Source organism: Rattus norvegicus, chromosome 8, assembly GCF_021556685.1.
Source record: "Rattus norvegicus strain SHRSP/BbbUtx chromosome 8, alternate assembly SHRSP_T2T, whole genome shotgun sequence".
NCBI lineage: Eukaryota > Metazoa > Chordata > Mammalia > Rodentia > Muridae > Rattus > Rattus norvegicus.
Genome location: NC_141541.1, coordinates 97,106,479 through 97,134,031, shown reverse-complemented (window position 1 = coordinate 97,134,031; position 27,553 = coordinate 97,106,479). Strand labels below are relative to the sequence as shown.

At 40.7% G+C, this 27,553-nt stretch overlaps 2 protein-coding genes across 16 annotated transcripts in view; one reads left to right on the top strand and one right to left on the bottom strand.

The window, feature by feature from the left end:
* The window catches only part of Snx14 (sorting nexin 14), an 82,694-nt gene that overhangs the window by 52,887 nt on the left and 2,254 nt on the right, over positions 1-27,553 (top strand). For 5 of the 15 annotated variants that reach the window (XM_087562252.1, XM_087562251.1, NM_001393685.1 and 2 more), the window contains 10 exon segments: positions 2,236-2,336; positions 3,701-3,812; positions 5,659-5,699; positions 5,811-5,930; positions 8,952-9,075; positions 9,237-9,401; positions 12,171-12,266; positions 13,276-13,367; positions 13,968-14,024; positions 16,501-16,688. In XM_087562252.1, the coding sequence (XP_087418378.1) occupies positions 2,236-2,336; positions 3,701-3,812; positions 5,659-5,699; positions 5,811-5,930; positions 8,952-9,075; positions 9,237-9,401; positions 12,171-12,266; positions 13,276-13,367; positions 13,968-14,024; positions 16,501-16,539 (947 nt within the window). In that variant the 3' untranslated portion in view covers positions 16,540-16,688. 15 annotated transcript variants of the gene reach the window in all.
* Nt5e (5' nucleotidase, ecto) overlaps positions 22,908-27,553 on the bottom strand; it is a 43,799-nt gene continuing 39,153 nt past the window's right edge. The window contains 3 exon segments of the mRNA NM_021576.2: positions 22,908-24,131; positions 25,042-25,242; positions 26,672-26,821. Of these exon segments, the coding sequence (NP_067587.2) occupies positions 23,968-24,131; positions 25,042-25,242; positions 26,672-26,821 (515 nt within the window). The 3' untranslated portion in view covers positions 22,908-23,967.

Here is a 27,553-nt window from a genome sequence, read left to right as displayed (position 1 = left end):
GTCTCGAAAAACAAAAACAAAACAAAACAAAGGCCGCCTATATCAAGTAAAACTGATTGAATTCTTTTTGTAAAATTGCTAGTGTCAGCCTGACTGAAAAAAAGCATATCTATTATTTTAAAATTTTGTTTTTAAGAGTGTTTAAAATGGACAAAATGCTACATTTTTCCCCTCATAAGATAGTGTATATTTCCTTGTTGATACTTTATCTAATAGATTCCCACTTATTTCAAATTAATATTATAATGTTTTAAAAACCGTTTCTAATTATTGCTTTTCAATTTTATACATGCACACAATGTATCTTGATTTACCCCCTCTCCTGTTCCACAACACACCCTATGTCACTCACCTTATGTCTTCGTTTGTTTTGTAACTCAGTGAGCCCAGTTTGTGCTACTAGTCTGTGCCATTCACACTCACACTGCTGCGGGGTCATCCTCTGAAGTGTGGGCAACCAACCAATGGCCATACTCACAAAGAAAATCAACTGTTTTGGCAACCATCAGCTGCCGATAGTTTTTCAGTTAGTGATGGGATGCCATCCCTTCCTCAATCTGTGCTGGGATTTTTACTGACCTGATTTTATGTAGGCACCCACAGCAGTTGTGAATTCATAAGTTCAGGTCCATTCCCTGTCCAGAAGACAGCACTTGATGGCACTCTCCCCTGTCCTCCAGCTTTTCTTCTTTATGTCCTTCTTCTATGACGTTCCCTGCACTCCCAGGTAGGAGGGGAGGGATTGAAACAGTCATCCCTCTTAGAGCTGAGCACTCTAGTCACATAGTCACTTATTCCCAGCACTTGGACTGCTGATGCATCACTGTATTGATTGCTGCCCACTATAAAAAGAAGCTTCTTTGACCAAGGTTGAGTATGGTATAAACACAAATATGTAGAGGGTGGCTTGATAACATAACCACGTAGCAAAGCTTTGGTAGTAGGTTCTAGCCTAGGACCTTTGACCTCCCAATCATAAGCTTTTCACTTGATCTATAATCTCAGGCACAAATTCCCTCCTGTGGAATAGGCCTCAGATCCAGTACTCTTTATCCCCATAAAAGTCATGCCTTATTGTGTCAGTAGGTACATGTTAGATATTAAGGCATGTAGTACCCAGCACTCGGTAAGACCGTTGAGGTCTTTCTCTTCCGGTAGCCTATATAGTACAAGTACAGTTTGGCTCGATGAAAGCTAGATAGCAGGAAGGAAGTTTCCCAGTTGTTTTTTCTTTGTCCTCAACCAAAGTGTGTTGTACCAGAGCTAGAGAGCACTACTGCTTGCTTAAAAGCCCAGGGTTCAATTCTCAGTATCCGTATGGTAATGTCTGTATGACATCAGGCATACCCAAGGGGCATATGCATGTGTGCAGGCAAAACACACATTTAAAACAGTGTGCTGTGTCTTCAGCAATAAAGTCTTAGCATCTAGTTGTGGTAGACAACCCACAATATTGATAATGGCCTGTGTTGTCTGTCAACCCCAGGGACCTCCCTGACCAGTAGTTCATAGGGAGCCATCCTCTCCCTGCCTGATGTTTTTTGTAAATAACTGATTGCCTTTAGGAACAGCACTGTCCACTCATACAGGGCACCTCCATTCAAGCCTTTTCATATTAGCTTCAAAGTAGTGGCTTTTTTTTCCTGTTTTTTTTTTTTTTTTAAATTTTGTTTTTGAGAACAGGGTTTCTCTGTGTAGCCCTGCTGTTCTGTAACTCACCCTGTAGATCAGGCTGGCCTCGAACTTAGAGACCACTTGTCTCTGTCTTCTCAGTGCTGGGGTTAAAGGTGAGCACCACTACTGTCTGGCCAAAGAAGTGGGTTTTCACAAAGTTTGTTCTTCTATTAGTAATTTTGTTTAAGTGATCTCCCAACCCTGCCCTTATTCTTGCTTATATCTTTTCCCCTTGGTATTCCTGCCCCACCCTAAGACTACCTGTTATGCTAGTCCCTGCCCACTCCGTTAAGGCCTCTTCCACATCTCATGGACTCAAAGCAGCTTTTTAAAGCACTTTTACTCATGTAGAAATGTAAAAACTTGATAGAATGTTTGGGAGAATAATATTTTAGATAGCAGGAGACTTTTTGGTCTGAATTTCTAACCTTCAAGTGTGTGAAGATTATGGAAAACATAATGTCACATTTCTACAAGGCAGTATGGCAAATCTGAATCTTCATGGTAGTTTAAGTGTTTAAAAACAGCTGAAATAGTGAGAACTTTATGCACCGACTTCAGGCACATTTCCCGATGCTCAGCTGCCATCCAAAAGGATCATTGGCCCCAAGAACTACGAGTTTTTAAAGTCGAAGAGAGAGGAGTTTCAGGAGTATCTACAGGTACAGTGCCAGCTCTCACGCTTCACTGAGACACTGATAACTCCAGTTTGCTGCTCTTCCCTTATGTGCATGTGCTGGTTTTCTGTTTTTCTCATTTATTTCCTCCCTCTTTAGTAGCATACATTTATTGTGCACAATAATGTTCTGTTACGACGTTTCCACGTGAGTGGACGATGTATCTTGATCATATTCACGTCCTTCATATCTGTTTGTTTTTTTTTTCCCTTCCCCACCCCTGATTGTTGTGCTCTTCCAAAGAGCCCTTTTCCATTTCATGTCTTTAAAAAAAAAACCTAGACTCTAGGAGAGAAAATACACAGTATTTGTCTTTCTGGGACATTGCTTATTTTGCTTAACATGATGATTCCAATTCCATCCATTTTCTTGCAAGTGACATCACTTTGATTTTGTAACCAAATGAAACAGTACCATGCATACATAAATTTTCTTATCCATTTATCTTTTGATAACACTTTGTCTGATAGCTTGGCTATTGTGTATAATATCACAGTAAACATGGATATGCAGATGGGTCTTGTACATGCATGCTTTGCTCTGTAATAACCTATCCTTGCATAGAATTAAAACATACCTTTTTCTATGTGGATTTTAAAGTGAACTTTTGGCTGGTCACGGTGGCACATGTCTTTAATCCAAGCATTTGAGAGGTGGAGGCAGGATGTTCTCAGTTCAAGGCCTGCCTACATAGCACATAGCACATCTGGGCCTTAGACAGATTAGAGAATTTTGACAGGAATATATATTGTTTGCATTGCTGTTTGATGGTACTGAGGATCAGACTCAGGCGTTTGCACATGCCAGCCAAACTGAGCTAGATTTGTGACCCTCAGTATTCGTTTTTTAAAATTAGTGATCTATAAAATGCTAGATATTTCCTGGAGAGAGTGTTAATTAGTTTTTTGCTAATTAAAAACTTGATGTGAGAGATTTAAAAGAAGGAAAAATTTTGGTATAAAAAATTAAATACAACCTAAGAATTTTGGACTCTGATTTTATGCTGAACTTAGCTTGGGAACTGCCCTTCTCACTTCATCACATCAGCCCTTTGCTATTTGGTTTCCTGGGATCAACTCTCACCATTCGCAACTTAGAACTGACTTCCATTTTCTCCATATATATGTGTTGTTTTACACAAACTGCATAATTATTTACAAAATATATCCCTAAGCAATGTAAATTATTCAGTGGCTAATAGAATTAGCTTAAAAGTCATTTGGTTAGAATAGGGAACACGTTTTGGTGCCTTGTTTTGCTTTTTGTTTGTTTATAACTATTTTAGAGTAGTTTTGATTTTCCTTCTAGATTTCTAATCCGTTTTCCTTCTCTATTTCTGTTCATTGAAGAAACTTGTGCAGCACCCAGAGCTGAGTAACAGCCAGCTTCTGGCTGACTTCCTCTCTCCCAATGGTGGGGAGACACAGTTTCTGGATAAGATACTTCCAGATGTAAATCTTGGTAAGTCTTTTGTGAGAAACATGTATAAGAGGATAAGTTGAAAACTGATATAGAAATAGTTTTGATAGTATGGCCAAGTGACAAATTCCAAAGGACTTCTTTTGCTGTTAGAGATATGTTATCCTGATTATTTTCCTGGTCACTTCTAGCCACTTATTCTATCACAGAACACGGTTAGCTAGTAATATCCTTGAGTATATTTGTATATTCAAATAAAATCATAACAGTGCTTTACTCAGTGATAGATTGTAAAAGTGAGACTGGTCCTATAAGATTATATCAGGGCTGGAGAGACGGCTCAGCAGTTATGAGCACTGACTGCTCTTCCAGAGGTCCTGAGTTCAATTCCCAGCAACCACATGGTGACTCTCAACCATCTGTAATGGGATCTGATGCCCTCTTTTGGTGTGTCTGAGAACAGCTACAGTGTACTCATAATTAAAATAAATTTTTTAAAAAAAAGATAGGGACTTGAGCTGTCCTAAGTTTGTGTAAGTGTACTCTTTGAAGTTTGTGCACAAAATCACCTAGCAACAAATTTCTTAGCCCCATTCTTAGCTATGCATATAAAGAAATAAGTGATAGTGTTTCAGCAGATGCAGATGTACACAGTCATCACTCATTGTATGCGGAACTTTAGTAAATAGACTCATCTGAGTAGTTTTTTTCCCTCTAAAAGAAATTTAAGTTGTATTTGACAATTTTGACTAATTTGAGGTTATTTTTCTAAATACTTGATAAAGTGTTCAGATGTTTAGCATTTTTGATAAGGGAACCTGGAGATACAAACAATAAGCAATTTGTAAAATGTATTTTCTTTCTCCTTGTTTTGGAGAAGGGGTCTTGCTACATAGTCTAGGATGTCCTTGAATTCTTAATTCTCCTGCCACAGTCACTGTAGTGACAGGAGTGTGCCGATATGCCTTCTAGGATAGAAAATTTTAATCTAAAAATTCAGAATATAAACTATTCCAATAGCTTGAATGTTTCTCAAAATATTCTTAATCGTTTGACTATCTCTAGTGTGTTTTTAAGTATGATATATTCATCATTGTTTAAAATGTTTTAAAAACTTTCTGACTTGGCAAGGCCCTGGGTTCGGTCCCCAGCTCCGAAAAAAAGAACCAAAAAAAAAAAAAAAAAAAACTTTCTGACTTGTAAGCATGTATATGTCTGTGTGTGTGTGTGTGTGTGTGTGTGTGTGTGCATGTATATGTGTGTCTGCCTGCTATGTGTACAGGTACTCACAAAGGCCAGGAGAGGCCATCAGATCCCTTTGTAAGCCACTCAACTTGGACTTAGAACCAAATTCAGGTCCTCTGAAGAGCAACAAGTTCTCTAAACCACTCATCTGTCTCTCCGGCCCCGTTGAGACATTTTCAGAGAATTTTTCTGGGCAAAGTGTGAAGCTATTGGTAGACCATTTGCCCAACATGAAAAGGCCCTAGGTTTGGTGCCAGCACAAGGACAAAAGGGAAGGGGAACAGGAGGGGAGTAGTGAACAAACGAGTGAACAAATTAGCGAATGTTAGTGAGACCTCAGAGCAGAGCAGAGAATTACTGCCATCTCTTACTGTATTTTTATATAGCAGTGAGCTTCTTAGATACCGTCTGTATATAGCCTCATGGCTTAATTTTTATAGTAAATCTCAAACGTGTCTCAAATAGTTTGGGGTATCACCTTTATTGTAAATTTCTGTTCAAGTGAGAAATAAAGAATTATATTTTATACTTTGGCTTTTTACTTGACTGTTTTCTGTTTAACACTACCTAGTGAGATATTCATGTAAACAATTGAACAGTATGTTATTCTTTCATAAAATTAATATTTTATTTTTAACTGCAGGAAAAATTATAAAGTCGGTTCCTGGGAAACTAATGAAGGAGGTGAGATATGGATTAGTGTATATTTATAAATGATACTGACATGTATTTAATTACTGACAAACTACGGTGGCTTCTGCGATAATAAAAGTATGTATCTCCTCTGTCCCACAGAAAGGTCAGCATTTGGAACCTTTCATCATGAGTTTCATTAATTCTTGTGAATCCCCAAAACCTAAACCGAGTCGGCCAGAACTGACCATTCTCAGCCCTACCTCTGAAAACAACAAGAAGGTAGTGTATGTTGGGTAACGAGGCAGTGAGAGATGCTGAAGTGAGCTGGCGGTGTGGGTTGGGCAGGAGAGGAGAGGCTGCAGAGTGGCCCAGGCTGGGGCCTTTCCACCTGGCTTTTCTTACCCCTGTGGACCGATTCTTGGGTCGCCTCTGCAACCTTGGTCTTTTCCTCTGCCTCACTGCCCTCCCTTCAGCTCTTGTGCTGGCTCATCCTGTCTCCAGCATTTTCTAACCTTCATCTATGGTCTTCTGTCCCCACTCCCACTGTCTCTGATTCATCTCCAGCCAAGCCTATTTATTTTTTATCTAATCTTCTGTTTAAACATATCCAGACTTTTAAAAGAATACGTTGCTATCAAAATGTGAATGCTTCACTCCTTCTTTAAATGAGGAAATAGATTTAAAAAAACATTTCCACTCCAAGTTACTATGCTTTCAGTAATGGGTCACTGTTTTCTGCAGACAGTTCAGACAAAGCACTTAAGACATCCCCCATAACCACTACCACCCTGGTCTTCTGTGTTGAATGTAGAAATGCCATTAAAAAAAGCATGTCATAGAGAAAAACAGGTTCAAGAGGAAAAGCTAGAGCATGAGCCTCAATTTTTGCCTCTCCTCAGTCATCATTATAAGTTGTTCTCAGCCCCGTTGTGTGAGAGCTGAGGCTCTGTAGAGACAGTTAAAGACAGATACAAGTGTACACATGTACCTGGGAAAATCCCACTTCTCTCCTGGATTCTGAATGTACCTTCATGTTGAAACCCAAAACCCGCCTGAAGATGTCAGAATCTTCTCCAGATAGGCTTCGCTCTGTAAACTTATCTGTGAGTGACAGAATATTAGCTCTCGGATGGGTACCATCACAGAGCGCTGTCCTGGGGCAAACATGGGGAAAGAGGAGTTATGCTGGAGTGTGAGTTCTTCCATACAGGACTACATTTGGGAAACTGAGGCAAGTTAGTCATATTGGAAGTTGGCTGGTGGCTTGGTCTTTAGAGTAAGAAAACTTGGTCATATGTAGCAATGGGTCATCATGTCTTTATACATTTGACCTCATGGAAGAAAATAAATTAGCAGAAGAACCTGTAACATGCAGAGATATTTACTAAAATATATATTCCTTTATAGAAGGAAAACTTAAATGAACTCTGGCATTACAGGCCTGATTAATTATCTGAAAGACTGTTAGCAGCAGGTAAGTTCTATTAATGCAAATATACAAAGCACAATACAGATACTTAATCTCCTTTTTGGTGAAAAAAGTAGAAAAACTTTCTTGATAGGTTTTTTATTTTGTCTTAAAATATTTGTTTTTTTTAACCTACAGCCTGGAGCTTGCCAGGCAGGCATTCTACCACTAGCTAAGCCCTCAATGCTAAGAAATGCTGTTGTTTTGAACCTGAGTTATTTAAGATATGTTCAGTCACTAGACAGGATATGCAACATGTATAGTAGTTAGGATTTTTGGGTCTTAGGTTTTCTCCTCTCTTGTTTAGATTTACTAGTAGTATTTTCTAGTGAAAAATCAAACCTAGATGGGGAGGGGAAGACTCATCTTCAGATATAGTCAGATACATTTTTCTCTGTGGTGGCCACTATGTATTTCTCTTATCTTCTCTCCCCATCCTCTCTCCCATCATCCCCACCCCCACCACACCACAGGCGGGGTTCAGTGTGTAGTCTTGGCTGGCCTCTAATGCACAGAGACCCCATTGCCTCTGCTTCCTAAGTGCTGGGACTAAAGTTGTGTGTACTACCAGGCCCGGCTTTGGTTTATATATTTCATAATCTGTTTCTATTAATGTTAAGTTTCTGTTGTGTCTGCATTAACTGCTCTGCATGGCCTCTGGCACATGGAACTTAATGTTTGTTGGATGGGTGCATAAATGAATAAACCAATGATTTTGTTAAAATCAACTGCCTAACATATATTTGATTGTTATAAAGAGTCATTGCTGTTCATAATTTTTGATTAGTTGAGCTGCTTTTTCCTTTTGGGCATAGGATCTTACGTGGTCTAGGCTGGCTTTGAACTCACTTTGTAGCCAACAGGTAACCTTGAGCTGCTCCATCTACATTTACCTCATGAGCACTGGGATTACAGTCATGTGCCACCACACACAGGGTTGTGTGGTGCTGAGGACAGAACCCAAGCTTCATGCATGCTAGTCACTTCCTTGTCTGACTAAGCTAATCCCCAGAACATTTTTCCTCGTATTGATTAAACTCTTTTGGACTTGAACTGTAGAAATGAACTTTGTATAAAGGTGAACATTTTTGTATCTGCATATTAGTGAGCAATTTGTGACCTTCTAATCATACCAGTATTTAAATTAGCTATTGGTAATATATTCACATACATCACAAATTACTTTATTTGTTTGGGCTTATGTTAGAAAAAGGAGGGCATCTTAGGGCTGACGCAGGAATTTGAGGTCAGCCTGAATTATATTCTGGATTCCGGGCCAGCTGGGGCTAAGAGTGAGACCCTGCCTTAGAGAGCCACGAGCAGCAGTAGCACAAGGGAGGCAAGTGTGGCAGAGCAAGCCTGTAGAACCGGGCCCTCGGGAGGCCAAGAGAGGAGAGTCGTGAGTTTGAGGACAGTCTGGGGCTGCATAGCTTTGCTCTGTCTCTGCATCTCACTGAAGGAAAAGACAATAAAAATGAGGGCAGATGCAGCTTAGTGAGTGGACACTTGCCTGGCTTACTTGAGGCTCTAGGTTTAGACCATCCAAGCACCTCAAAGCAAAGAACCAAAAACCAGGGGAAAAACAAGGAAAAGGAGATTCTTTATGGCTAGTGAATTAACTCATGGCAAAAGTGAATATAAGCTTTAATGTTATATTGAGAGAAATATGTGGGTTTTTTTCTGTAGCTTTGGTCACGAATGTGAAATTTTGAAAGCAAATTTTAACTTTCCTAATGTGTCATTTTGCTGTATTCTTTTAACCTTAGTGATTACTTACTGTCAGTAAATGCAATAAGCTATATGCCTCTTTATTATTTCAACTTATACTTTAGCTTTTCAACGATCTATTTAAGAATAATGCAAACCGCGCTGAAAACACAGAGCGAAAACAAAATCAGAACTACTTCATGGAGGTGATGACTGTGGATGGAGTCTACGATTACCTGATGTATGTAGGTAAGGCCTAACAGTCCACGGTGTTCTTCATTAAGCTGCCCTCATGTTGCATACACAGCCCTTCCACAGATTTAAACATGAACATGACCACTGTTACTTGTATACATTTGTTTTCCTGAGCAACAATCAATTTCTGTTGGTTCTCAATTGGTTTTCCGCAGGGCGAGTAGTTTTTCAAGTTCCAGATTGGCTTCATCACCTTTTAATGGGCACTCGAATCCTCTTTAAGAACACACTGGAAATGTACACTGACTACTATCTCCAGTGCAAGCTGGAGCAGCTCTTTCAGGAGCATCGGCTGGTGTCACTCATAACCCTTCTCAGAGGTTTGCATTTGATCCTGTCTGTTTCATGCTCTGCACTTGTGGTTTTAGTTAGGTCTGAAGGGGAAGGATTGTGGTTTTTTTTTTTTTTGGGGGGGGTTTTGTTTTTTTAACCAGTATTTCTTTTTTCTCTCTCCATCTTTATTAAATTGGGTATTTCTTATTTACATTTCTTTCCTTTTTTTTTTTTTTTTTTCTTTTTTTCGGAGCTGGGGACTGAACCCAGGGCCTTGCAAGCTTTCTACCACTGAGCTAAATCCCCAACCCCTCTTATTTACATTTCAATTGTTATTCCCTTTCCCGGTTTCCAGGCCAACACCCCCCCAACCTCTCCCGCTCCCCTTCTATATGGGTGTTCCCCTCCCCACCCTCCACCCATTACCGCTCTCCCCACAACAATCACGTTCACTGGGGGTTCAGTCTTGGCAGGACCAAGGGCTTCCCCTTCCATTGGTGCCCTTACTAGGCTATTCATTGCTACCTATGCAGTTGGAGCCCAGTCCATGTATAGTCTTTGGGTAGTGGCTTAGTCCCTGGAAGCTCTGGTTGGTTGACATTGTTGTTCATATGGGGTCTCAAGCCCCTTCAAGCTCTTTCAGTCTTTTCTCTGATTCCTTTAACGGGGGTCCCGTTCTCAGTTCAGTGGTTTGCTGCTGACATTCCCCTATGAATTTGCTATATTCTGGCTGTGTCTCTCAGGAGAGATCTACTTGCGGTTCCTGTCAGCCTGCACTTCTTTGCTTCATCCATCTTATCTAGTTTGGTGACTGTATATGTATGGGCCACATGTGGGGCAGGCTCTGAATGGGTGTTCCTTCTGCCCCTGTTCTAAACTTTGCCTCCCTATTCCCTGCCAAGGGTATTCTTGCTGAACTGCTAATCTTATTGCCTCTAACTTCTAAGTGCTAGGTTTATAGACATACACATTTTGACATTTTTACAGCATTCTAATCTGTTGTGTTTGTGGATCACATGTCCTTTAGACATTCATCAAAGGATACATAGAATGGTTCTATCAAAGCTATTATGAATTCTGTAATAATTCACAATTCACTGCTACAAATACTTCTTTCTGTTCCCCTTTGAAAGAAGGAGTGAAGCCTTCGTATTTTGGTCATCCTTGAGTTTCACCTGTTCTGTGCATCTAGGGTAATTCGAGCATTTGGGCTAATAGCCACTTATCAATGAGTACATACCATGTGTGTTTTTCTGTGATTGGGTTACCTCACTCAGGATGATATTTTCCAGTTCCATCCATTTGCCTATGAATTTCATAAAGTCATTGTTTTTGATAGGGGAATAGTACCATTGTGTAGATGTACCACATTTTCTGTATCCATTCCTCTGTTGAAGGGCATCTGGGTTCTTTCCAGCTTCTGGCTATTATAAATAAGGCTGCTATGAACATAGTGGAACATGTTCTTTGTTATGTGTTGGAGCATCTTTTGGGTATATGCCCAAGAGAGGTATAGCTGGGTCCTCAGGTAGTTCAAGGTCCAATTTTCTGAGGAGCCTCCAGACTGATTTCCAGAATGGTTGTACCAGTTTGAAGTCCCACCAGCAATGGAGGAGTGTTCCTCTTTCTCCACATCCTCGCCAGCATTTGCTGTCACCTGAGTTTTTGATCTTAGCCATTCTGACTGGTGTGAGGTGAAATCTCAGGGTTGTTTTGATTTGCATTTCCCTTATGACTAAAGATGTTGAACATTTCTTTAGGTGTTTCTCAGTCATTCGGCATTCCTCAGCTGTGAATTCTTTGTTTAGCTCTGAACCCCATTTTTTAATAGGGTTATTTGTCTCCTTGTGGTCTAACTTGTTGAGTTCTTTGTATATTTTGGATATAAGCCCTCTATCAGTTGTAGGATTGGTAAAGATCTTTTCCCAATTTGTTGGTTGCCGTTTTGTCCTAACCACAGTGTCCTCTGCCTTACAGAAGCTTTACAGTTTTATGAGATCCCATTTGTGGATTCTTTATCTTAGAGCATAAGCCATTGGTGTTTTGTTCAGGAAATTTTCTCCAGTGCCCATATGTTCGAGATTCTTCCCCACTTTTTCTTTTATTAGTTTGAGTGTATCTGGTTTGGTGTGGAGGTCCTTGATCCACTTGGACTTAAGCTTTGTACAGGGTGATAAGCATGGATCGATCTGCATTCTTCTACATGCTGACCTCCAGTTGGACCAGCACCATTTGCTGAAAATGCTATCTTTTTTCCATTGGATGGTTTTGGCTCCTTTGTCAAAAATCAAGTGCCCATAGGTGTGTGGGTTCATTTCTGGGTCTTCAATTCTATTCCACTGGTCTTTCTGCCTGTCTCTTATCACTATTGCTCTGTAATACTGCTTGAGTTCAGGGATGGCAATTTCCCCAGAAGTCCTTTTATTGTTGAGGATAGTTTTAGCTATCTTGGGTTTTTTGTTATTCCAGATGAATTTGCAAATTGTTCTAACTCTCTGAAGAATTTGATTGGAATTTTGATGGGGATTGCATTGAATCTGTAGATCGCTTTTGGTAAAATGGCCATTTTTACTATATTAATCCTGTCAATCCATGAGCATGGGAGATCTTTCCATCTTCTGAGATCTTCTTCAATTTCTTTCTCCAGAGGCTTGAAGTTCTTATCATACAGATCTTTCACTTGCTTGGTTAAAGTCACACTGAGGTATTTTATATTATTTGGGACTATTATGAATTAATCAGTTTTCTACTACTAGGATATATACTTGTGTATAAATTGGAAAATAATTGTATAAATTTCCTGTACTCATTTTTAGATGCTATATTTTGTGAAAATACTGAACCTCGCTCTCTGCAAGATAAGCAAAAAGGAGCAAAACAAACTTTTGAAGAAATGATGAATTACATTCCAGGTATAATATTTAAATAACTCTATTTTATATAAATTGGCACCCTTTGAAGTTGCAGTATAAGTATTGAAACTAATTGTGATTTGGTTTTTTTATTGATAATACTAATATTTTGTTTGTCTGAGATAGATTCTTGAGCTATAGCACAGACTAGCCTCGAACTTGCAACAGTTGTCTTGCTTCAGTGTTTTTGGTGCTGGTATTTACATGTAGGAGCCTTTACACTTGGCTCACCCCTAAAATTTAAGACAAATCTATTTCTATTCACACAATAATTAGAGGTTTTGGACTTGTTTTGTTTTTGTTTACAAACAAACAAACAAGACAGGGTCTGCTGTGTGACCCTGGCTGGCTTGGAATGTACTGTGTAGGCCAAGTTGACCTTGCTTTTGCTTCTGAAATGATGAGGTTGCAGATGTCCACTGCATCTGGTCGTAGACATTTGTTCTGTGTATTTCTATATGTATGCACATAAGTACACAAACATATTTGGAGGGGTTTGAATCCTTTGGCTTGGGTTGCTGAGGAATGGCTCAGTAGTTGAATACATGCTGTTCTTGCAGAGAAAAGCACATTAGGTGGTTTACAATTGCCTATCACTCCACCTCCAGAAACTCTTAGCACCTCTTCTGGCCTCTGTGGGCACTTGCACTCATGTGCACACCTCTCTTCACAAACACAACACATAATTAAAAGTAAATAGTTTAAAAATTGGTTTTGTTTTACCATCATGTGTAATAAAACATGTTTTATAAGTCTTTTATCGCTCAGAGGTGGTTGGTTTGTATGATACAGTATGATTCTGTGCAATGTGAACTTCTGAAAGGTGGATTAATAATAACTACTTATTTTACTTGACCATAAGACTTATTTCTAGGAGGTTCTTGTAGAAACTGGTTTGAAAAATACTGACTTGGAGCTTTTACATGGTCTCTGCAAACGGGAGGCCTTTTTACTTGAGGCGGTTGGTGGTGAGTCATTGTGAGCTCTTTCATCTGTCTTTCCTGTCTAGATCTGATCGTCAAGTGTATTGGTGAAGAAACCAAGTATGAAAGCATCAGACTTCTGTTTGATGGCTTGCAGCAGCCAGTGCTCAACAAGCAGGTAAGGAGGCCAGTGTCGGTGTGGTTACTGGGCAGCAGGATGTCGGTTGTTACCTGTATGAGTCACTACTCGGAATCTAGCTTACCACTGAACTAAGCTAAACATTCAGGTAGGAAATCTATGTGTACTGTTTTTGCCGGTTATCTTTCTTCTGTGTGGCATACAGGGTTGTTTAAAGTTAATTTATCTTCCTACTAGAAAATTTTGGATATATAGAAAGTTTATGACATAGTGTAAACATTTTGGTAATTCAAGTCATAGAATAACCAGTTAACATTTTTATGTATATTGCCGCTATATAAATTTTGTTGAAATGTTAATGTAATATCAATTTCATACTTATTTATCTAAAATTTGTTGAAAAACTTACATAGAATGGGCAAAGCATAATAATGCCAGTTTTTTATTCATAAAGGTCCCTTCTATGCATCTCAGGGTAGAGCATTGTTGGTGGTATTAAAGACACCTCTGTGCTGCTTGTGTTCCGTGGCCATTACAGTCCCGCCGTCTTACATAGAGATTTACCATAGTCCTGGAAGCTGTGCCCGTAATTTTTACTGTCTAGTACCTTACATTTTGTCACATGTCTTTGTGCTGCAGCTGACCTATGTTTTGTTGGACATTGTGATACAGGAGCTGTTTCCAGAGCTGAATAAGGTAACTGGAAAGTAGTAATTTATTCATTCTTCTTTGAGAAGTATATGGACATTTAATTAGAGACAAAAATATTAGTAAACCATTGTGACTGCCACCATTTGAAAACTGAATAACTTGACACAAGTGGCTTTGTGTATTGTTCTCATCCAACATGTCCAGACATGGAGTAGATTTGAGGTAGATTTGATGTAGCAGACTCAGGACAGCCTCTGCCTTGAAGTCCTCTGTTTCTCATTATAAGCAGATAAATAAGGGCCCTTTACTGTGCTTTCAACTGAATGTGTGACTAATCTTATCATCAAAACGAGCCTACCTGTTCAGATAATCAGCTGCAACATTATCTGCTGTGTAAATCAGAGACTTGAATGTTTTCTCAACATGGATCTATGAGTCCAAGAACACAAAATGAGTTGGAGTTAGACCATAGTGTTCTTACTGTCTGTAATATTGAGGATATTGAGGTTTTCTTTTTTCTGAATATTTAAAATTTTGTTCTAACATTTCATGCATATATACATACCATGTGCTTATCCATCTACCTTTAATTCCCTCTGAATCCCCTCTCAATAACCTTCCGCCCAGTTTCCTTTCCTTTAAAGTAACCCAATGAGTGAGAACTTTGTGTGCATGGGTATGTGGGCATCCTTGGGGGCCTGAGCAGTGTACCAGCGGCTACCCTCTTACAAAGGACCACTCTCTCTCTCCTCTCAGACAGCCGTCAACTGCCAGTAGTTTCTCAGGAGTTCTTAAGCCCTTCCCACATGTATCCTGGAAGTTCTGCTGTTTGTTCTTTATTTTTTTTTTTTAAGTTTTTTTCTAATTGATGATTGACTGTGTATGTGTGCACAAATGTGAATACATGTATAAACACACCACAATGCAAGTGTGAAGCTCACAGGAAAACTTGCAGGGTTGGTTCTCTCCTTCTACTATGTGGGTGTCAGGGACTGGACTCAGGCTGTTATTTGTTTGTTTGTTTGTTTGTTTGAGACACTAAGGATTGAACCCAGAGCTCTGTCTGACTGTTTTTATCTTGTACAGGTGCCCACAGACACTGTGAGTTTATGACATGTTTACAGCACATTATAGCACTCTTCCCCATCTTTGGCATCCCCTCTTTCTAGATGTTTCCTGTGGGCGTTGATACGAATGTCCCATTTAGGGCTAAACTTTCACAGTCACACACTGTCAGCACACTGACCATTGAGGAGTCTATGCTGTAACCACTGCCCACAGCAAAGAGTAGCGTGAGAGCAGGGCTAATCTATGGTACAAATACTTAGAAGGCACTTCCACAACAAGGCTGTTTAGCAACAATACCAGGCTCCCTCCTGGGGCCTATGACTTCTCCACCAGATTTATAGATTTAGGCACGAGTTCCTGCCTGGGAGCAGCCCTCAAATCAAATCAGAAAAGGTTTTTAGACCCATAGCAGTCTTGCTGCTGAGGGCCTGAGGGCCTGTCTTGCCGGGCAGGTTCATATTGTTGCATGCAGGGTTCAGTATTGCTGGTTCCCCACTGACTGCTCTTCTTCCCTAGCAGCCACTGGAACTCTGAAACCCAGCCAGCAGGGAAGAGGTTTCCTAGTTAGTTCCGCATTGAGTTCTCTGTGGACTGTCCTCAGAAGTGTGTGGTATCTTCATCAGTAGGACTTACTGTCCAGTTATGGTGGGCAGCCATGCAACCATTTCTCTCTCTAAAGATGTGTGTATGTATATATATCTGTCAGCATGTGTGTGTGTCTCTGTGTGTGTGTGTGTGTGTGTGTGTCTCTGTGTGTGTGTGTGTGTGTGTGTCTGTGTGTGTGTGTGTGTGTGTGTGTGTCTGAATGCACAGGAGGAAATATAAAAGTCATAGCAGTTCTCCTCCTGTCTGTTGTCTTAGGAGCTGTGGTGAACTGTGGTTACAAGCTCGGTGTTTGGTTTGTCACAGGGGTGATGGGATCAGAACTCTAGTTCTCATAATTACACAGCAGGAACTGTTAACTGCTGAACCGTCTCTCCAGCTCCTTTACCTTTTGACTAATCCCTTTAGGTAGATGAAAAACAAAACCAAAAACTACTGGTCAAGGTTGTGGCATTGTAGTGAAAACTCACTTTTGTAGAGTAGGGAAACCATATTTGGGCTGTTCATCTACTGATTGTAAGTTTTCACATTCTAGTAATATCAAATGTATTTTTAAAGGAGGGTGGAAACGTTAGGAATTTTATGTTAAATTGCATTGGAATGAATACCAGAAAGCTTTTAGCTCTGAGGTTTTGCAGTGACAAAACAGTGCTATTAATTGCTGCATGTGCCAGGAAGGGTTTGGATCTCTCTCTCTCTCTCTCTCTCTCTCTCTCTCTGTGTGTGTGTGTGTGTGTGTGTGTGCGTGTGTGTACTTTCATCTAGAGTATTATTGTAGTAGAGCTGTTAGGGAATTAAAAATGAACCCCATGCTATTGTCTCCTATTAAATGGATTTACTCTTACTTTAGGTACAAAAGGAAGCTACCTCCACGGCATCCTGGATGTAAACACTTGGTATAGAATAACATACCAGTATAATGGAATGTACTTTACACTTTGTATATTTTTATAAATATCATGTACTCTAGTGTTTGAAATATATTTTTTGTTTTAATAAAGACTTACAAACTAATAGCAATAAAAAGTGATTTAGGTATTATGGCTTTTTGTTTTGTATTTACTATCTTGATTTTACTAGAACGTATACCACTTATTGCTAGGGTTTTTTGGGTCTCTCTCTTCCTCTCTGTATGTGCAGTATGCATGTGTTCATGTGTGTTTGAATACATGTGTGTGGATGCTCTTGCCCATGTGTGCGTGTTTGTTTGGAGACCTGAGGGCGATACTGGGTGTCTTCTCTATTACTGTCTACTTTGCTCTCTTTGCTGCCCCTGGAGCTTTTGGATTTGCTGCTCATGCCCTCCTGAGTGCTGGGATTATAGGCTTGCTTACACGCCCTTTGATTTTTATGTAGACACTGGGGATTCAAACTCTGGTGATCATTCTTGCATGTCAAGCACTTTATTTACTGAGCCATTTCCCCAGCTCTGTGTTGTTGTTTTGAATGAAAGCAAACAAGTAAGGCCAACAATCTTTGTTTTCTTTTGCTTCAAATGCAATTGCAGTTAGTGTGAAGGAGCAGTGGGCCAAGGTTCAAAGACTCCCCTTTGTGTGTCTAGCTGATTCATGTGCATATGCACACAGCACATTCTTTGACAGCACTTAGCAAGACACACTCATTTAATCTAATGATGACCACATCTGAAATCATACATATATAGTCCGTTAACAGCAATGGACATAATCTGTTTATACCTTTTATTATAAAATTGAATATTTTTACCAAGTCCATAAACAAAGATTAAATGTTTCCTTTCAACAATTTTAAGATCTTGTACCTGTATTTAAATTAGAGCACATAAAAGATAGCCTTAGACCATTCAAAGGATTTAACAGCTAGTATTAACTTTACAGTATTCTTCCAACCAGATAGCTCCTTCTTGTAATTCTGTTCCTAGTAACACATTTAAAACATGTTCTTCATGAAGCTCACACATTGAGACACACATGAAAACAGATGGGGGAGAATGGACACAGTAAAGCATTTGAAATACACTAGGGGCCCAGACTGGCTACTTTAGGAAACAAATGCTTTGTTTTCAATAGTAACAAGGGCATAAAGACCAGAGAGAGTCAAGTGTAACTTCCACCTTTATAGTTCTCTGTGGCCTAACATCATCACCTAGAAGACAAGGCAACAGTTACCATGGAAATGCAATATGATGCTACAAAACATCTTGCAGATGTAGGAATTGCATTGTCATTTCTTTCCCTTTTTAGAATATGAATAACTTATTTATTCATATATATATAACATTTATATATATTATATATCACATTTTCAGTAAGTAGGTCTCACTCATTGTTATGGTCTGAATTATGTCTTCCCCAAATTTCTGTGTTAAAACTGTAAGTCCCATATTGACTCTATTTGGAGACAGAGCCTTTCAGGAGAAAACCTAGGTTAAAAGAGTCATTTGGCTGGGACCATATTGCAACAGAATTGATGGCCTCATGAAAAGTAACGGAGAGCCTGAGAAGATTGCGTTGTTAATGAAGTCATTTGCTGCTTAGCCTGGTGACCTGAGTTTGATCCCTGGAGCCCACATGGTGGAAGAAGAGAACAGACTCCTCCAAGTTGTCCTCTGACCTCAACATGCGTGTCATGGCCCAGGGCAGCATGCAGAAAATGAAGGCAAGTCCTAACAGCTCACCATTGGAAAAGGAGGTCGCCAAGGTACTTTATTAGGATGGCTTATGCTTTGGGGTTTTTTTTGGTTCTTTTTTTTTTTTTTTTTCTGGGGACCGAACCCAGGGCCTTGCGCTTCCTAGGTAAGCGCTCTACCACTGAGCTAAATCCCCAGCATGCTTTGGGTTTTGAGACAGAGTTTTAAGATGAAGTCCAGGATAGACTAGAACTTGCTACATAGCCCAAGGCTGCCCTTGAACTCGAGAGTACTGGAATTAATATGCATGAGCCATCATATTTCAAAAGACTTCATTTAAACAGTTCTTTAAATATACTTTATTATAAAAATGTTGCAAAGAAAGACACCTACTGAGACTAACCGGACCCAAGGTCGTAGCTCAGTGAACCTGGGCACAGATAAGGTGGACACTGGGAGCAGCAGCTGTGGCGCTTCAGGCTGGATCGTACACTTCAGCACCAAGTATATCTCCATGTGCTCATCTAGCACCAGAAATGGAACGTTTGACAAAGTTAGACTTAAGAAACACTGACTTTATATCTGCTCTCATAACGCCCTTCTCTTGCCTGTCTTAAATCCTTTCCCGGCCCCTAATACTTAGCCTTTCCTGTTCTCTTTTTTACACATTAAACTGTACCCACATATATTTGTTTACATATATTATTGCTAGCATCCACACTTGAAAAGATTTAATTAAAATTTTTTTGTTTCCTTTTTTTAATTTTATTTTTTATTGGATTTTTAAATTTACATTTCAAATATTATTCCCTTTCCCAGTTTCCTGTCCATAAGCCCCCTATCCCATCTCCCCTCCCCTTCCTTCTGTGAGGGTGTTTCCCCCTATCCACTCCTCCTTTCTGCCTCCCTGCCCTGTCATTCCTCTAAACTGGGGAGTCCAGCTTTGGCAGGACCAAGGGCCTCCCCTCCCGTTGATGTCAAATAGGGCCATCCTCTGCTACATGTGCACCTGGAGCCATGGATCTGGCCATATGTATTCTTTGGATAGTGGTTTAGTTCCTGGGAGCTCTTGTTGGTTGGTATTGTTGTTCTTATGGGGTTGCTAGCCCTTCAGCTCCTTCAATCCTTTCTGTAACTCCTCCAATGGGGACCCTGTTCTCAGTTCAATGGTTTGCTGCTAGCATTCACCTCTGTATTTGTCATGCTCTGGCTGAGCCTCTCAGGAGACAGCTATATCAGGCTCCTGTCAGCATGCACTTCATCAATATTGTCTAGGTTTGGTGACTATAGATATGAGCTGGATTCCCCAGGTGGAGCAGGCTCTGAATGGCCTTTCCTTAAGTCTCTTCTCCAAATGTTGTCTCCATATTGCTATTTTTGTATATCCCCCTTTTAAGAAGGAATGAAGCATCCACACTTTGGTCATCCTTCCTCTTGAGCTTCATGTGCTCTGTGGATTGTATCTTGGGTAATTTGAGCTTTGGGGCTAATATCCACTTATCAGTGAGTGCACACCATGTGTTTTTCTGTGATTGAGTAACCTCACTCAGCATGACATTTTCTAGTTCTATCCACTTGCCTATGAATTTTGCGAGGTCATTGTTTTTGAAGGCTGAGTAGTACTCCATTGTGTAGATGTACCATGTTTTTTAAGATTTATGTGTATGTGCACAATGTGCACGCCTGGTGTCTGAAGAGGGCAGTGGATCTCCTGGGGCTGGAGTTACAGATGCTTGTGAGCTACCATATGAGTGCTGGAAACTGAACCCCGTCCTCTGCAGGAGCAACCACTGCTTTTAACAGCTGAGTGAATGCGCCAGCCCCGGATTTAAAAGATAGCACAAAAACCTTGTAAAACGAGAGACATTGAAATTAAATCCGCAAGGGAATGAGCTACAAGCACTGTGTGACTAATTTGGTTGATTTTCTAGCTTTTCTGATACGTTTTAGTAGTACAGAAAGGGAATTGGTGTAATTGTCCCCGATGAGTTTGAGCGGCTTTAGAGTGTGCATTTAGGATGTGCATGTTTGACTCCTCAAGCCCTCTTATGAGTGTGTTCAGGGGAGCGTTTTGTTGTTTTCTCCTAATTGTAGTTTGGGTTCTGGGTGGCAGAACCAGAGCAGAGTTGTTGTGTTAGAGGGAGTACAGAGTGTGTCCTTATGTAATCCAGCCAGAGGGCTGGTAACAGCCGAATCATAGAGGTTCTCCACATCATTGTCTCAGCTTCATACCTTCATGTAGGGGAGACAGGTTAGACAACTGTGCAATCACTGTATAGACGGCAGGGAAAAGCTTGTCTTACATTTACGTATGAGTAAAAATGGTCACTGCAGGCTTCTTACTGTCTTGGTTTGGTTAGCATTCTTATCCGTGGACCAATAGCTTCAATCAAGATGAATGGGACTGTGGTCATCAGTAGGTTGGATATCCCCTTCTGTGGCTCGGGGTTTGGACACTAGCTGTCCTACTACAAGGCACAGAATCTACCAACGTAAGAGTGGCAATGCCTCCTAGGGACAGGAAGAGATAATGGCTAGACAGAAGCTTGAGTTTCTGTTTTTAGGATTAATGTCGTTTTCTGTCACTTTGCTGAGCTGTGGACACAGAGCTATGTCTTACTCATCCTTGTGCTTCCTGTTTGTGCCCCAGCAGTACCAGGCACAAAGGATGTGGTAGACAGAAGATCTGTTATGGGAAGACGCTGATGAGACAGAGTAGACAGGAATTTGGAGGCAGGAATGTGGCCTGTGGTAATCTCTCAGTTTTTGTATAGTTAACTGCCAAAGTGAGAGAAATGTTGGCACACTGAAGTGTATGCCTCCCGCTGACTATAGATAAGTGATTGTGTACCATCATAATTGTAATGTATTGATTATTTTTATGTTTGTGGGTGTTTTGACTGCATATTTGTCTGTGTACCACTTGTATGTCTAGTGCTCTTAGAGGACAGAGCATGCTGCTAAATCCCATACGGCTGTAAGCTGGGAATTGTGGGTGCTGGGAATTGAACCTGGGTCCTCGGCAAAAGTATCAGATACTCTTAGCCACTGAGATGGCTCTTCAGCCCAGGATTATATTTTAGATTTCTAAATTATGTCAGTAGAGAGGTATATTAAGAAGACAAAGGGAATACCAGAGAGGGATGACAATGGAGGAAGGGGAAAAGGGACTCTTGTAGAAATGTAGCCACTGAGAAATTAAAAGCAAGCACAGAGAAGGCATTGATAATCAGCTTGGCACAGCCATTTCACAGTATTGGTATACATTTTAAAACATGTTATACACCATAAATAATCCAAATTTTGTTAGCTGATACAAAAATATTAAGTATGGTTTTAGGTTGAGCAAGAAAATTTGGATGCCACTTAAGTTTAGTACAGAACAGTAGCACACATTTAAGCAAAAGTTCAAGGAAGTTAACAAAGACTGGTGTTGATTGTATTTACCTGGTTTGTCGTGACCTTATTCTACAGTCATGTCTGGAATCTCAGGTTTAAATAACCCCATCTCTAGTGTTTTATCTAGAGACTGGTCAATTTTCACTGAGGAGTAAAGCAAGACTAGATAAAGAAAAGTTGAGATTTCCTTTAAAAGAAGAAAAGAGAGAAAAGACTTTTTTCTCCTGCTTAAAAAAATTGTATGAATTTTTCTTCTCAATTTTGAAGTGAGAGAAGGGAAGGGTTACCAGATGAGAATGTGTTTATGACCAAGACGAATGATCCTGGTGAAAAATCGCCCTTGCTGTATTCCCGGTGGGTACAGTGTTTAAGAGAAGTAAGACCAAAGACAGGAATATGTCTTCAGCTTTATTGTCCGGAATTTACAATTACAAAGTAGTCCAAAGTCATTTCTCAGTACTGCTGCATAAAATATACATATACACATACTTAGAAAAATTATAAAATGTTCTTTAAAAATTACGCTATAATAAGATTTCTCCTCATTTACTGACCAAGCATAAAAAATATACCTCATATGCACCTTTATCTTTTACAGTCCTATTGACATTTGTGTTTATAACTGATCCATACATTCAAAGAACTGAAGGCATTGTTTCACTGCAACAAACTTCATAAAAGGATTGGAAATTTTAAGATGTCAAGAGTATTTAATATTTGTAAACACTAGGAAACAAACATGTTCCCTGTCTAAACATCTAGCTGCTGGTTGGTAGTTAAGGTTTCTTAATTTCTGTTACAGTGCTAACCGTGCTCACTTGGACACAGGACTGTCTTGTCTGCCGTTCTGTGGGCATAGATAATTTCATCAGTCTGGGTATCTCTTGGGCATCCCATAGGGCTCCCTGTCCTGCTGGTCCTCTCATATCTTGACTGGAGTATGTCTTACAGTGGTTGCTTGGGCTTTGAGTCTCAGTGACTTCAAACATTTATGTATACCACTTCTTAAAATCACTCTTGCCTTCCAGAACACTGGATTTTCCCGTAATGTACATGGTGTGACTAGAACAAGAGCTATATTGGCATCTTGGACAGGACAGATCAGGTTTAGAATTACAGTTTATTTTAGGGAGACCTCTGGTGCACCTCCCATGTGAGGAAGAAGGAAGGAGAGAGGCAGGACTTTTGGAATCACACAGGAGTTAACAAGAACCAGTGTTCTGCTTTGGAGTCATGCCCTGCTTCTTTTTTTTTTTTTTTTTTTTTTTTTTTTTTGGTTCTTTTTTTCGGAGCTGGGGACCGAACCCAGGGCCTTGCGCTTCCTAGGTAAGCGCTCTACCGCTGAGCTAAATCCCCAGCCCCTATGCCCTGCTTCTTAACTAGTGTTTGTGTAACACATCTAAATACCCATTCTCTCTTCTATAATGTATCAGTCCTGGTCACATTCTCCTTTCCCTTTCTCCACTGTCCCTGACTGCCTTTTGCATTCCCTGGACTAACCCATTATCTGCTTTATACAGTTTGTCTGTGACTCATCAAAGGCACATATTCTGTCCAGTAGTTACTCTCTCAAACTTGAGAGACAATAGGAGCCCAAAAGAAAGGATAGTATGGAGGGCTGAAACAGAGATTTGTCATCTGGGGCCATTGGCAGGAAGAGAGGAGACTTGACTGTAGGAGAGAGTATTGGACTTGAGGTAAAAAGACTTGGGTTCAGGTCCTAGATGTATTGTTTAGAGATTTATGGCCTTGAACAAGTCAACCCTTTCTGATTAACATCACAATACTTGTCTACAGAAATCTACTTGTAAATTATAATGGTTTTGTTTGTTTGTGTGAGTCTTGATGTCTAGCTAACTGGCTTGAAACTCTACATAGGTCAGGCTGGCCTAGAACTTGCAGCCATCCTCTCCTCCCTCCCAAGTTCTGTGACCACGGGCATGTGCCACCAGAACTGGCAATGATAAAGTTCTATGTAAACATCAGTTGTTTGATGGATTAGAAATGAATAGAAAGGGAAAAATTATTTTTGAGGCTCAGTGGTAGCCAGATGTGTTATGTGGATGTGCAAACTACACCCAGATGTTTCCCCTACCCACTACCTTCCAGAAGGACCCTGTTGGTTCACTTTGACTCTCTGCTCATTGAGTTGCTGGTCCCAACAAATGATATTACAGTCTCTTCCTTGTGAAGAGCATCTGCCTGGAGCCTTGAGGATGATGAGCACCATCACAAAGCCAGCTTTCCAGAGGCAGATTTGAATATCACTGGAAGAAAAATGCAGTTTGACACCAAGGACAAGACTTCCTGTTATTGGTACAAAACAAGGATCACTGCCCAAAAGGAAAGAATTATTAAAGGAAAGCTTCCTTGGTAATGACTTGCTGCAGAGAACTTGATCCGTCCTTCAACTGCTGGGTAAATTACTTTCATTTTTGAGATGTATTCAGAAACCACACTGATATCTTGGTCACCTGGAAAAAGAAAACATATATTATTCTACTCTAGAAAAAAAAAGATCTATTAACAATAAGAGAAATTAAGTCTCTAAAGTTGTTGGAGTTGAAAAAGAGAAGACATCTCTCTTGATTCCAGGGGTAAAGCATCTTAGAAGACAAAAATGCTGGTAGTTTTAAGTTCAAAGAATTTGATGGCGCTATGTTCTCGACACGAGCTTCAGCACTGGGCAACAGGGAGCAGCACATTTCCTCTGCCCTAAGGCTTCTAAGAGGCTGTTGGCATCACAGCTGTAATAGACTAGAGCCCAGGGCACTGGGGACCTGGGCCAAGACTTAGTTGAGAAATAAAGGTGGCTTTCTTTCTCATGCTGTCTGTTCAACATCTTCACATACTTGTTGATGGGACACTGAAGGTTTCTTCCAGAAGAAGGTGGATAAAGAGATAAGACTTGCTGAGACAGATCCACAATGACCCAAAGAATCTTATTATTTAAATCATGCCATGTGGATTCATAATTGAAGCTATTAATACCTGGCACTGTTAATACACAGTAGATTACTGTTAAAATAATCATGGACCAGGTGTGACAGCACACACCTTTAATCCCAATGCTTGGGAAGCAGAGGCAGGAGAATCTCTCTGAGTTCCAGGCTGGCCTGATCTTCATAGTAAGCTCCAGGCCAGCCATGATTACCTAGAGAGACCCTATCTCTAATAAGTGTGTCTTCCCTGGAGTTGGATAAATGGGATCATGTGTACTGGGGAAGGGATGGCATGATGCTTGCCAGTGCTGTGCGGTTGTTAGCAAAAGCAGGAGGGAACCAGCAACAAAGGCATCGGTCTCTTCTGCCTTGCTCTTCTCTGCCCAGTTCTTTTGTGCTGAATACCTTTGGGAACAGGAGAGGAAGAGACACTTGTGCTTACCAGAGTCATGTTTTAATAATTCATCTTTTATCATTTGGAATCCATCCCCACCGTTGACCAGATAGCTTGGGAGGACCACTTTATACACTTTATCCATTTCGAGAGGCTCATAGATGGGCACTCGACACTTGGTGCAGAGAACTTTTAATTGGACCACTCTGTCCCAGGGCTTTCGGGAAATATCATACACCACATGGATTCCTAGAAGAGAAATGAGACCATGTTTTTGCTGAGTCCAAGGGGACTTTTGCCTATGAAAAGGCTTTTGGCCAAGATCTAGAACTGGGATACTAGATTGTGTTACTTTAGTTACTGTTCTAGTGAATTTCATTGGGACTATTGGTGATGGTGTACCTCCCCTCAGCTTCATCCTTGAGTCCTCCAGGAGAATTGACCTCAGAAAGGCAAGGGTGGTTTTGCTGGGAGAAATCCCATATTTTTCCTCTCTATAATCCTGAATTAATTGGTCCAGTGATGACTCACTGGGTTTGGAAATTAAGGGATGTGTGCATCATTGCAATGGAGCATTTGCAACAGCTCTGAAGACTGAGTGTAGCAATTTGGGATTTGGTGATTTACACAGGTAAGCGTACTCAGCACTTTGCTAGAACATGAGAACACCACAGGTCCTTGTCTCTGCCCTGGAAAAATGTCCTCTAAGTCAGGGTTACCCCACAGACCACAGGTCAGGGTCTCCTGTCAGACAGCCGCACCCAGCATTCAGTTCCGTGAACTAAAATGAAAATGAGGTACATTCTTGGAAATCCTAACCTAGGAGCAGGAGGATCGCAACACATTTGAGAGCTACATAGTTTGAGTTTAGCCAGGAGTGAATATTAAATAAAATTTGACAGAGTAAATACTCTCGAAAGAATGAAGCCAGGCACAGTGGGACATTACTATATTACCAGCATTTGGGAGATGGGGGCAGGAGGATCAAGAGTTAAAGGCCAACTTTGGCTACATAGTGAGTTTGAGGTCATTCTGGGCTAAGTAAGATCACTGGGGTTGGCACCCTGCCTTCCTCCCAGCAGGATCAGAGCAGATTGTCTTTTTTCTCTCTTAGTTCCTTTGAACCCTAATATGGTCACAGGCAGTTAACTATAATGAATAAAGCTTTTGTTTTTGCTTAAGAATGTTACATGTGCTATGTTGTGGTGGTGAAAACCTTTAATACCAGGACTGGAGAGACAGAGGCAGGTAGATCTCTGAGTTCAAGGCCAGCCTGGTCTACAGAGTGAGTTCCAGGACTGCCAAGACTACACAGAGAAACCCTGTCTCGAAAAACAAGCAAACAAACAAACAAAAAGAATGTTACAAGCATCCACCCACAAGTAAGATTCCTACAGAAAGACCTCATGTCAACTGATCTGACTAGTGTTTGGGAGGTCAGCTCCCATGGATAGATACATTTTCTGGTGTCCAAATCAAGGTTGGCAAAAGAATTCATTGCCAGGGGCTTGGAACTTTGTCCTCAACCTAACCTCAGTGACTCCAAGAGTCCATCATCACTGAAAGATGCGGTTGACTGGGAGAAAATCCAAAGCAGCCCAACCATAGAAGGGGTGAGCAGGGAGATGAGATGGCCTCACCTTGAGGGACAATGTGCCCTGTAGGATGTGCCACTTACCACCCACTTGCAGGAACTCCCCTGTGGACTGGCCATATCGATGCACACTGTGCTCAAAAGCCTTCTTCAGGGTGGACCCTTTCAATTGGACAAGGTCAAATGTCCCTCCAAAGGGCAGCACAGCAGCCAGGTTCTCCCAGGTGATGGTACCTTAGGTAGTTAGAAGTGAAGCAGGAAGGAAAAAAAGCTCAAGAATACGCTTACCCAGAGACCAGCTCCCTTTGGGCTGAGGGAAGAAAGGGGAGGGAAGTCACAGCAGCTGTGTTTAATTTTGGGAGGGAATAAATCGAAAGCTTCTGCCCTGCTGATCACTACTCTGCAAGGCGGTTGAGCTCTCCAAGGACCAAGTCCACCGTTTTCAGCTTTGGATCTCCTGGTTTAGGCTGAATCTCCAGGACTTGGTTAAACACTGCATAGTTCTACACAAGCAGTGTGTTCTAGCCACCTGCCCTATTTACCTAAAATGAGCTTGGAGACTACACTAAACGGTATAACAGTACGTTAGGGATGACCGCAGGAGAGCTTTCAGTGTCTGTCTAGTGGATTTGTTTTAATGTATCATAGGACCTCGGGTATCTGTAAATAAATAAAGTGTGTCTTCCAGCATAGAAAGCTAATGCATTGATCTTTTTCTTACCAGAAGTAAAAATGTTCAATACTTTTTATAAAACAGGAGCAATAGCTTTTCAAGCCAGAAATTTAGAGAAAGCATGGGTTTTACTTGGTGCCTACATCTGTATGAAATGTGTGTGTGTGTGTGTGTGTGTGTGTGTGTGTGTGTGTGTGTGTGTGTATTTATTTGTCCAAGCACTGGGCTTAAATAGCTCTAACACAAACTTATAAGACCAGTATGTTGGTTCGTGGTGGGCAGCAGAGGGTGCT